The sequence below is a fragment of the Lactuca saligna genome, chromosome 2 (assembly GCF_052625555.1).
Source record: "Lactuca saligna cultivar CGN05327 chromosome 2, ASM5262555v1, whole genome shotgun sequence".
Lineage (NCBI taxonomy): Eukaryota > Viridiplantae > Streptophyta > Magnoliopsida > Asterales > Asteraceae > Lactuca > Lactuca saligna.
The window spans coordinates 179,466,206-179,478,377 of NC_136418.1; the positions used below are offsets into that span (position 1 = coordinate 179,466,206).

At 33.0% G+C, this 12,172-nt stretch overlaps 1 protein-coding gene across 1 annotated transcript; it reads right to left on the minus strand.

Moving 5' to 3' along the window:
- Positions 1-3,791: 3,791 nt before the first annotated feature.
- LOC145030444 (uncharacterized) lies at positions 3,792-11,411 on the minus strand. The gene is made up of 4 exons (XM_078978810.1): positions 11,337-11,411; positions 4,996-5,407; positions 4,311-4,724; positions 3,792-3,868 (listed from the first exon to the last, which is right to left on the minus strand). Exons 1-4 carry the CDS (start codon positions 11,409-11,411, stop codon positions 3,792-3,794), a joined length of 978 nt encoding a protein of 325 aa, XP_078834936.1.
- Positions 11,412-12,172: the final 761 nt, after the last annotated feature.

A 12,172-nucleotide genomic window follows, 5' to 3' on the forward strand; every position in this document is an offset into this window, starting at 1 on the left:
AGTCTTAATCAATAATTCATATATTGTTAATAATTATTTAATGATGAAATCAAACTAACAAAACTTTCATTTTTTCATTGTCATATGAAAACAAAAACAATCTTCCTCCTCCTCCACCTCACTCTACCTTCTCACTTTTATCAGTCCTTTCAAAGAAGAAGCTTACTGTCAAAACTATTTCTACTGAATTCGTACTTTGAGGATCGCCTTGAGGTACAAGGGAAAAAAGTATGTCCTCGATCAGGATCTCCCTTTACTAGATGATGACATATCCAAAGAGGAATCTGCTTCTTATAACAAGCATTACGATGAATCTACGAAAGTTGCTTGCATAATGTTGGTGACCATGTCTTCCGAACTCCAAAATAATTTTGAAAGCATTGGGACGTACGAAGTTAATGAGCATCTTACGAAAATGTTCCAAGAGTAGGCTCGGCAAGAAAGATTCGTCATCGTGAAATCCTTGATGGCTTGTAAGCACCAAATTAGGACTATTGTATCTTTGCACATTTATAAAATGAAGTCGTAAATTGACAGATTAGGGAACTTGGGTGTTGAGCTTCCAATGGAGTTAACGATCGATGTGGTTTTTAATTCGTTTGTCTATTACCAATTACCTATTATAATTTTAGTTTTATTGTTATACCCAATTATAAAGTTCTATTATTATTATTTTCCTCATTAGGACATTATACAATTATCAAAAGTGACATTTTATTTTTCTTGATTTACTTATTATAGCATCACATTTTTATATCGTCCTATTATAACATCGTACTTTGAGAAAATTACTAAATTATAGCATTGTCATCCAAATAAATTTAAATTTTATTGTTTTTATACTTTATAGCAAGTCACTTGCTACGTATTATTGTTATTTTAAATTTTTAACCTTACTCTTATTATAAATATTTTTATTGCTATCACCTACATAACAAACAGATTATAATCTAATTAGATATACCTAATTAGATATATAAACACATGTACCTTTGTAATCGTTGCTATTGTTATTAATTTTATTCTTTTTTAAAATATACATATTTAAAAGGTAAATATTATATTATCATTTCACCATCTTTCTATAATGATAACGAAATTGACATTCTTAATATATACTAATAACTAATTTTAAACTACATTCACCCTTTCAAATGCAGTGCATCTACAACTTCATGTTATTATATAATAACAATATTATTTATGTGTTCCACATTTTTTTATAATACAAGATCTATTATTGAAAACTGACCATCAATACGTGTTTGACATTGCTACTTCAAATAAATTATTATGGTTGAACGAAAACGAGGATACCTTCAATGTTGGACTAATTTAGAGGTCCAAGACAATACCATATACTTGCCTCAATCGTGATATATATATATATATATATATATATATATATATATATATATATATATATATATATATATATATATATATATATATATATATATATATATATATATATACCCAAACCAACCATAATACATTGTTTTATTTGATATATCCATTATAATGTTTTTAAACTTCAACCCTTGACTTGGTTTACTTTCAAGATTTTTGAAATTTCACTATTATCTTCCACTTAAATCACATCATTTCGAACACCTAGTAGGCTACATATATTATAGATGAAAATGAAAATTATGTAAGACGAAGAGAAATAAGAAATTTATAAAAATTTTGGAAATAAATCAAGTTAGAAGTTGAATTATAATAACATTAGACAATTACAATGTATATATATGATACAAAACGATGTAGTATTGTGAGTTTGGGTACCTAAGCTTATATATCTTTAAGGGTATATTCACTTATATATATATATATATATATATATATATATATATATATATATATATATATATATATATATATATATGGGATAGTTCATATAAAAACAGTAAATAGTGTGAGAACGTAAAAACACTATTTTATTTTATTATTCTTGGATGAATTTTGTATCAACAGCTTTATGTCATTATTCAGCAATGAATAAATGAATAGTCACAAGTTAAAACTAAAATTACAATAACATTAGACAATTACAATGTATATATATGATACAAAACGATGTAGTATTGTGAGTTTGGGTACCTAAGTTTATATATCTTTAAGGGTATATTCACTTTTCATATATATATATATATATATATATATATATATATATATATATATATATATATATATATATATATATATATATATGGGATAGTTCATATAAAAACAGTAAATAGTGTGAGAACGTAAAAACACTATTTTATTTTATTATTCTTGGATGAATTTTGTATCAACAGCTTTATGTCATTATTCAGCAATGAATAAATGAATAGTCACAAGTTAAAACTAAAATTATAATTTACTACAAAAATGCACATATATAAGTTTATAATAGAATAATAACATCGTAATTAGTATATGTATAATCAAACGTTAATATTCATATAAAAATTACTTCAACAATACACATATACAACATTTATTACATAATAATAACATAAACATAGTGTTTTTACGTTCTGACGTTATTTACTGTTTTTATTTGAACTTACTTATATATATATATATACTAGGTTTAAGACTCGTGGGATCCACGCTATATATATATATATATATATATATATATATATATATATATATATATATATATATATATATATATATATATATATATATATATATACATACATACATACATACTAGGTTTAAGACTCGTGGGATCCACGATTGATTAATTTAAAGAGAATCATAATTTTGATTACATAATGAAATAAGATACCATAGTTAAAAAAAAAAAAAAAGATAAAGACATAATAATAGTATATTTATTTTATTAACATTGTCATTGTAAGTATTTAAAATTTATAAATTTTAATTTCATAATTTTAAAATTTTAATTAAGTAATGTATTTATCATGAATAAAGCAAAAAAACAATAAAATGTTATAAGTTAATTAACATGAATAAATCAAACACAATAATTTAATATAAATAAACAAAGTGATATAATTTAATTAATTAATACTAAAAATAAATAAAAGAAGATACAAAATAATTGATTATCAATTACCAAAAACTTCCTTATAAACAACATTGAAAGTTTTATTGGTTAGTCTACCATGCTTATCTAAAATTAACAATTTTAATCCCTCTTTGATTTGAACTCTACATAAGAGAATATATAATTGGTCATGTAAAAAAATGGGATCTTTAAGAAACAAACCAACATTGGATAACGATTGTCATTGATTTTTATTAATAGTCATAGCAAAATATACAGCCAATGGAAACTATCTTCTTTGGAATTTGAATGAATTTTTTTTTTCTGATGGGGTTAAAGGCATTCTTGGAATAGAAGTCTGATTTCCAATATTAGTTCCAGATAAGATACATGCCTCGATAACATATTTGCCCAATGATATCACATGGAGTCTTGTTCCATTACATAAGCCATTTTCTGATCAATATTTCTTAGTAACATAACTGAAACACCATTTTTTAAAACTAACTTATGATTGGGTAGACCCGAAACTTTGAGACCATTTAAAACATCATGTGAGTATAAATCTGCATTAAACTGATAATGAACAAATTCAGATTGGCATATACAATCTGAACTTAAATATTCGAGCTCATCTCCTGGAAACTTCAATAGAAAACGGTCGTTTATTTCCTAAACCACTTCATTCTTTAGAGCAAGTATTGTTCTTTCTTCAAAATAACTTGTAGTGTTGTAATTTTCCAAAATTGATGGATATACAAACTCAACTTATGAACCTGTAGGATCATGTTCTAATGAGAATATCATTCGGAATATCAATAATCGTTTTGTCGTCATTCTGACCACCAAGTTTGCCTTCTCCTATATCCAATAGTCATTCTGTAAAATCTCTAATTTTTTTCTACAGCAGACTGATCCCTTCCAACAATTGGCCTCATGTTTTTTGTTAACTTATGGATTATGTATTGTTGCCATAAATATGAAGAACTTAAAAAAGCATTAAAGATGTTCTATCTGCTGCCACCCGGAAGAACAGGCAAATTTTGTTTGAAATCTCCTCCATAAACAATAACATTCCCTCCAAATGGAATATTCGGGTTGCTAGAATTTTCATACCTTGATACATCTTTTAAAGTTCGATCTAAAGCTTCAAATGCATGCTTATGGACCATATGTGTTTCATCCTAAATTATCAAAGAGGTTTTTCTCAATAAGCTAGCGAGCTCACTACTTGCATTTATTTTACATACAAAATCCTCAGTAAGTTCAAATGGAATTATAAATCTAGAGTGTATTGTTCTACCTCTAGGCAATAATAATGAAGCAATCCCACTTGAAGCAAGATTTAAAATGATATGATCATCGCATTTAATTGTTGCAGATATTGTCTTCCATAAAAAGGTTTTACTTGTTCCACCATAACCATAAAAAAAGAAGACACCTCCTGTATTTTCTTTAACCGCACTCATGATATCAAGAAAAATGTCACGTTGCTCATTTGTTAATGCAAGAAACATACGGTTAAACTCAGTCTTTATAATGGGAATGTCATAATCTAGCTCCTCGTTGATAAGTCGATTGTTTGAAGAAGAAACATAATCAATATCCGAGTAAGGCATGCTTTTATAATTTTTTAGAGTGGAGTTGTTACGAAGTAAAATCTGTTCTATCTCAGACAAAGTTAAGTTCTTAAGTTGATCTTCACTAAGAGTTAAGTCTGGAGGACAAAATATCAAATTAATTAGATATATTATTAACAATATTTACTTATAATTAAAAAAATATTTAATTCATTTTAGAAAATAAATAATTTAATTTTTAAATAAATAAATAATAATATTATTATAATACATGGAGACTTGAATCTCTGTCGTTGGTAATAAATAATTTCATCCACCAAATATTCTCATGTATTTTCCCAAACAACCTCTGTTTAGACATACTGTCATACATCAACAATGTGGCGAACAAGAATCATAGATAAAAACCAGATCCAGAATGACTTGCTTCTTTAATTGCATCGATGTATTCTTTGTCATCATCCAAGACCCCAAGAACATAACAAGCATCTCTAAAAGACGAATATTCTTCACCATTTACTGTGTGAATCTCTTCAAATGATCTTGGACCTTTCACCTTATTTAAAAGAAACATTAAGAAATAAGCTTCCCCAAGATTAGGTGAAACCGGATGAATTCTACCAATGCACTCTCCTACTTCCCTAGGCTTCCAAAACCTATCCTTACGATTCCAAACAAACTTTGTAGCAAATTCAATATACGTAAGCTTACGTGAATCACGAGAAATTGCATTACGCTCCATCCAAGCTGTGAACATTGAAGCAACAATAGAAGGTTTGTCCAAAACATCATCAATATCATCGTCTTGCCCATATACAATCTACTGTTGACCAACAAGATGAAAATGTAGTCTAACTACAGAGGGATACTTATACTAAACATCATATTTAAAATTTGCCATGATTCTTCACATGCAGATAAATATCTACAGTCATAATATTCATTTATTTCATCGACTGCTTCATGATTATTAAAATCATTGTTGAAAGGCCTTGTCTTTGTGTTTTGGGCTAGGCAATCATATGTATAGGTCTTTATGGGTTAATAGTCATGTTTTGTTGGTGTTTGATTTGCTTACGGTCAGGTTGGTGTGTACGGCCGTAATCGGGTTTACGGCTGTAAACCCATTTATAGCCAACTGCGACATCTCCTAATTTCTCAGCCAGAAAATACCAAATTAATTTATGCTTTTTAAAATCAAATCAGAGAAATCTTTATAAAAGATGTTGCGGAATTGGTCCCCAAAAAAAATATGATAAAAGTTTGTCAAAACCTTTCTTTAAGAAATATATCATTTCCCTTTATATCAAAACCTCAGGATGTCATGTTCCGATACAGATCAAAAGCATAAACAAGACATTATAAGCCTTATAACAGTTATTTGTAACTACTGACCTATAATCCAAAATCACTCATCATCATCATCCGACTATGCTCGGGGTCCTCTACCTGTAATATAAACAGCTGAGTGGGTTAGGCTTGGAAGCCTGGTGAGCATATAGGGTTTTCAACCCACAGTAATAATAAACTTATTAAGTTCATCAATCAACAATAACCCTGATTACATGTTCCCGTTGTCCTCACTTTATGTCCTTAAACACTTATCACAAGGGACCTAGCTAAAGAATATCATCGGGATGGACACTACTACTAAGGGGTTTCCTCAACCATACATGTCTTAAAGGCAACCATGAGGGGATGGAGTACAGCAAATGAATACTCTTAGTTAATTACACCTATAGGTTGTGGGCCTGTCAGTGTTCCACTAGACTGTCTAGAATGTCTATGGTCGTCATCCAAACTCATCTCAAATCACACCGAGGCCTCTCATCACTTTTATTTTATCACACATCACTATCTACACATGTTTTACCCAATATATTTGTAGATAAAAATACATATACAGATTAAAACTTGTATAAAACATCAATTCAACAATTATCTCAAATAAACAATCAATATATATACACACAGCACGTATTTATATAAAATACTTCATATCTATGTGTAAGACGAAAGTGACTATACACTCACATGATTTAACGATAATCGGGCAGCACTTTGTTGCCTAAAACGATCGTTTCTAATAAAACCGGGAGTTTTATTGAGAAACCGGGCTCTGCAAAGGTTGGGCTTCGAAACCGAAAAGATAAATTTTCTGGGCTTCTCGGGCACTTTGTGGCGTATTCCGGGGGTTATAATCGATATCGGGGCTTCAATGGACGTTAAAATGAAAGAAATATGAAAAGAGGGGCTAAAATGACAAGTTTTCAAAGTATACTCGAGAGGTCTCGCATCCTCCTATTTATAGGGGCCGAAGCTCCTGATCCGACGATTGAGAAGGAGCCACACGTTGCAGATTCAAAGAGTAGCTCACTTGGGTTGCGCATGCGAGGCCCTCGCTGGCATGTTCTGATTGGACCGAAGTCCGGGTCCGATGAGGGGGTTCATGGCTCATTACGAGGCTCGGACGGATGAGTCACTACACACGCGTTGGATGCGAGGCTAGCCACCGAAGCTTATATGTGTAGTCAGCGGATTGGACTGCAGCTCAGACTCGGAAGGACATGACACGCCTCGCTAGGTGGCTTTGTGACTCAGCAGATTTCCAGACACACGTCGGATGCGAAATGAGCACACGTGGCCAAAGTCCACGTGTGCGAAATTCCTCAGTTTTGGGGATTTTCTCGTTTTTCGTGCCAAAACTTCTAAAATCCATAACTTTCGCATACGAGCTTCGTTTTTGACGTTCTTTATATGCACGCGTAGGTAATATTACGCTCTACAACTTTCGTTTAGACTTTATCGACTAATTTTGACTTTAATTTTTATATTATTATTTTTAACAGACCGGGACAGGAAATCCGTTAAAAATTCATAACTTCTTCATCCGACATCCGTTTTTGTCAGACTTTTTACCGTTGTGCTACTAATGACGAGACCTTTAATTCTCGTTTAGGTTGTGTCGACTAAAAATCACTCAATCTAAAATTTGAGTTTATAGTTGTCTACTGTTTAGCTGAAACTTCGAAAAATCATAACTTCCTCATACAAAGTCAGATTTTGGAGTTCTTTTTATACATACTCTCGGTTTAACGAGCACTAAGAGTTTTGTTTAGATTACTAAGGTTAAAAAGTAGTTTATCAAAAACTCACTTTTTACGACATTCATCACCGTGCCGGTTTTGTCGCGAAACTTCGACATGTCATAACTTCTTCGTTTTAATTCGGATTTTGGTATTCTTTATATCCTCTTAATCCTAGTTTCGACCACTAAACTTTGTGTAAAGATTTCGGGCTTATCTCACACTTTAATTTTGACGCTTATTTTTATTCTTAATTAATAAACTCTAATAATTAAGCATAAAACACATAATTCACATAATTTTCACATAATTCCTTTTCATTTCTTCAAAATGAGTTACAAAGGTTAAACTAGACTATAACCTCAATATAAATGCCTAGGCTAGAAACACGAGTGTTACAATTCTCTCCCCCTTAAGATGATTCCGACCCCAGAATCACATATCACCAAACAAATGTGGGTAGCGACTCATCATGTCACTCTCTGTTTCCCAAGTGAGATTTGGCCCATTTATAATGTTCCTACGCACAAGCACTAATTCGACTATCTTACGTTACAACTTCTTAGTCTTACGGTTAACGATTTCCTTAGTTTCTCCAATTAACCTCTTGCTCTCATCCAACCTTAATTCAGAAATGGGAATTATGTCGAGCACACCTCCCGTGAACTACCTCAAATAACACACATGAAAGGTATTGTTAATACCCTCTAGTTTTTCCGGTAATTCTAGCTTGTAAGCTTGATTCCCAATCCTCTGAAGAACTTTTAAATGGTCCAATAAACCTTAGACTCAACTTTCCCCTTCTACCAAACCTTATAAGTCATTTCCACAACAAGACTTTAAGTAAAACTGAATCTCCAATTTCGAATGATATCGGTTGTCTTTTCTTGTCAGGATAGCTCTTTTGAGCAGCTAACATTCTTTCCCTAATTACTTACAACTTTTCAGCAGTCTGATGGACTAATTCAGGTCCCATAAACTGCTTTTCCCCATCTTCCAGCCAACATGATGGCATTCAACACTTTTCCCAATACATAGCGTGATAAGGTTCCATCTTGACGCTTGAGTGGAAACTATTACCCTAGAAAATTCTACTAAAGGTAAATGTTCATCCCAGTTACCTTGGAATTCTAGGGTACCTGCTCTCAGCATATCCTTCAATGTTTGAATCGTTTATTCGCTCTAACCATCGGTTTGCAGATGGTAAGCTATATCCAAACACAACTTGGTACCCAATTCCTCTTACAGACTCCTCCAACACCTTGAGGTAAAACGGCTGTCACGATCGGATACAATCGTTAACGGAACACCGTGAAGCCTCACAATATCCTTCATGTAAGAATTCACAAGTTTATTCATAGACCATTTCTTGTTGGCTGCTATGAAATGCGCACTCTTAGTGAAGAGATCAACGACCACCTAAATCATGTCGTGACCGTTCCTTGTTCTGGGCAGTTTAGTCACAAAATCCATAGTGATGTCTTCCCATTTACCCATGGGTATAGGCAAAGGTTCTAAACTCTCATACGGTTTCTGATGTTATGCCTTAACCCTAGCACAAGTTACACACTCGGCCACATACTTTGCAACATCGAGCTTCATCGTCAGCCACCAGTAATAGGGTTTTAGATCCTTATACATTTTCGTACTGCCGGGATGAATCGAGTACATGGTTTTGTGAGCTTCTTCCATCAGAAGATCTCTTACTCCTCCCGCCTTAGGTACCCAAATCATATCTTTGAATACCTTCAGCCCCTGACCATTTGTATCAAACACCAACGTTTTGTCCAAACGTTCCTCCTTTCGGTCATTTCTCTCTAAAGCTTCCTTTTGAGCTTTCACAAATGTCGAGACAATTTCAATTCTCAACGCTCTTGGCTTTTTGCATTTCAATATTTACCTTCCAACTGAGAGCATTGGCAACAACATTTGCTTTACCAGGGTGGTAAAGTATCTTACAGTCGTAGTCCTTGAGTAATTCTAGCCAGTGTCGTTGCCTCATGTTCAATTCCTTCTCCATAACTTTAAGGCGAATACTACCGCTGCCAACTCCAAATCATGAGTGGGGTAGTTCTTTTCATGCTCTTTCAATTGCCTCCATGCATTCTCTATAACTTTATCCCTTTGGTTCAGAACACAACCTAACCCAACTCCATAGGCATCACTTTATACTGTGAAGTCATCAACTCCGTCAGGTGATGAAAGAATCGATGCTTCATACGATGTCTTTTTTAACTTCTCAAAGCTTCCTATGCTTCTCATTCCATGTATAGATAGCTCCTTTGTGGGTCAAAGCTGTCAATGAGTCGCGATCGAAGAAAAGCCTTGGATAAATCAATGATAATATCCAGCTAATCCTAAAAAGCTTCAAATCTTCATAGGACTTTCAATCGTAACCTTCGAGTTCCAAAATAAATCCTTATTGATGACTCCTTCTTCCTCTTGGAATAAGTACTTTCCTTCATTTATTGTAACAGACCGATGGGTCATGTTCTAATGATCTCTCATTGTATGCTGCACTACTTAAACTCATATCTCCTAGGGATAAATTTCGGAACAAACTATACCTTCCTTCATGTTCTAATGTGATACAATCACATTTCAACATGCACATTTTCTAACTACTAACTTCTTTAACAATGAGTGTGATACTTCTATTGATTGCTTTGATCATCTTTCACTTCAATCTTCTGGTTTAAGTCAAATGCTACATCGAACTTGGTTCTTTGAACCACATAATAAACTCATCGTAGTCGGACTCAACTGGATATGACCACTAGGGTCGGAATAACAATCATCTTCTTAGTCATTACTGAAATGATGGTAATGACAAACTAGAATAAGATGGAATCAATTATGAGTTTCTTGGTAACCTTGTGACTTTCCCTGATCCAAGCGTGAGTCCTGTGCTTCCAGTAGTATAGATCTCTACTACTATTCACACCGACTCATACTCGTCCCAAGTACTGTCTCGCAGTCCCCAAGTCCTAAAATCACAAAACAATTTAACACATACGAATGTGTCCAATTAATCATAAAATTTTCCTAGACTCTACTAGGACTTCTTTCACGTGTATCTTCAATGATCAACTCTACTTCAACTTGCTTTGTGATGGAAATTCCAGACGATTGGGACAACTTCAAAAATTACACCAACCATTCCATTCATCAGATGACAAAACCATGGTTTATATTATTTCCTTGAAATGATTACACAAAGGTTCAAGTTTACCCTATATTATGCATCTAATAGGCTAAACCACTTGTTACTATTCACATTACTACTTCGTAACTTGATCTTCGGACAGTTCTTAGAAATATGGCCTTCTTCTTTACATAGATAACACACCTCCTTGGGAATCATACACTTATTGGCGTAATGCCCTATTTCTCCACACCTAAAGCACTTCACCTTCCTGTCACACTTCCCAGAGTGTTTATTTTTTCACTTTTCGCACCATTTTCCTTTACCTCCTCTTCTACTAGACTTTGAGGATATGTTGCTCTTGTTGGGCCTTGAAGACCCCTCAAATTTCCTCTTCTTGCCAGCTTCAACCTTGTTGGCAGTCCTATCATTGATCATTTCTTCAATAGACTTAGCAACACTAATTGTTGCCTCAAGAACAGATGCCTGGCGTACTAGCATAGTAAGTTCATCCTTACTTTGTTGACGTAAACGTTTTTTTCTTCCATCTGTTGATCAAACATCTTACACACCATTGCCTGCACTCCAGCCATCGTGATTGGCTCAGGCTGTGGATTATCACTTTCGAACCCACTTTGAGTACTCGCCGTTTCGATCTATACACCAATCGTAGGTGATTTAGATCTTTATTTTCGATAGACGTTAAATCTTCGTTATTACTCCGAAATGTTAATATGTTAGTTCTAATATCGTAGTCATACATTTAGAATCCTACACACATAAGGTTTCCAGATCCGGTCGGCAACAGACCATAGATTCGAACAAATAATGGCATGTATGGAAAGCATATAGCATTTAGCACATAAAAGCATTTTCGGCATCTTTCCTAAAATAAACTAGTGCTCATGTAAAAATTATGGTAGACACTCATCTCACGATCATCACTTAGCATTCTAAGTTTAAGTCTAGAAATCCTACAATTTCTTAGTTCGCTTAAACTAATGCTCTGATACCAACTGTGACATCCCTTAATTTCTCGTCCAGAAAAGACCGATTTAATTTATGCTTTTTAAAATCAAATCAGAGAAATCTTTATAAAAGATGTTGCGGAATTGGTCCCCAAAACAAAATATGATAAAAGTTTGTCAAAACCTTTCTTTAAGAAATATATCATTTCCTTTTATATCAAAACCTCAGGATGTCATGTTCCGATACAGATCAAAAGCATAAACAAGATATTATAAGCCTTACAACAGTTATTTGTAAATATTGGCCTATAATCCAAAATCACTCATCATCATCAACCGACTATGATCGGGGTCCTCTACCTGTAATATAAACAACTGAGTGAGTC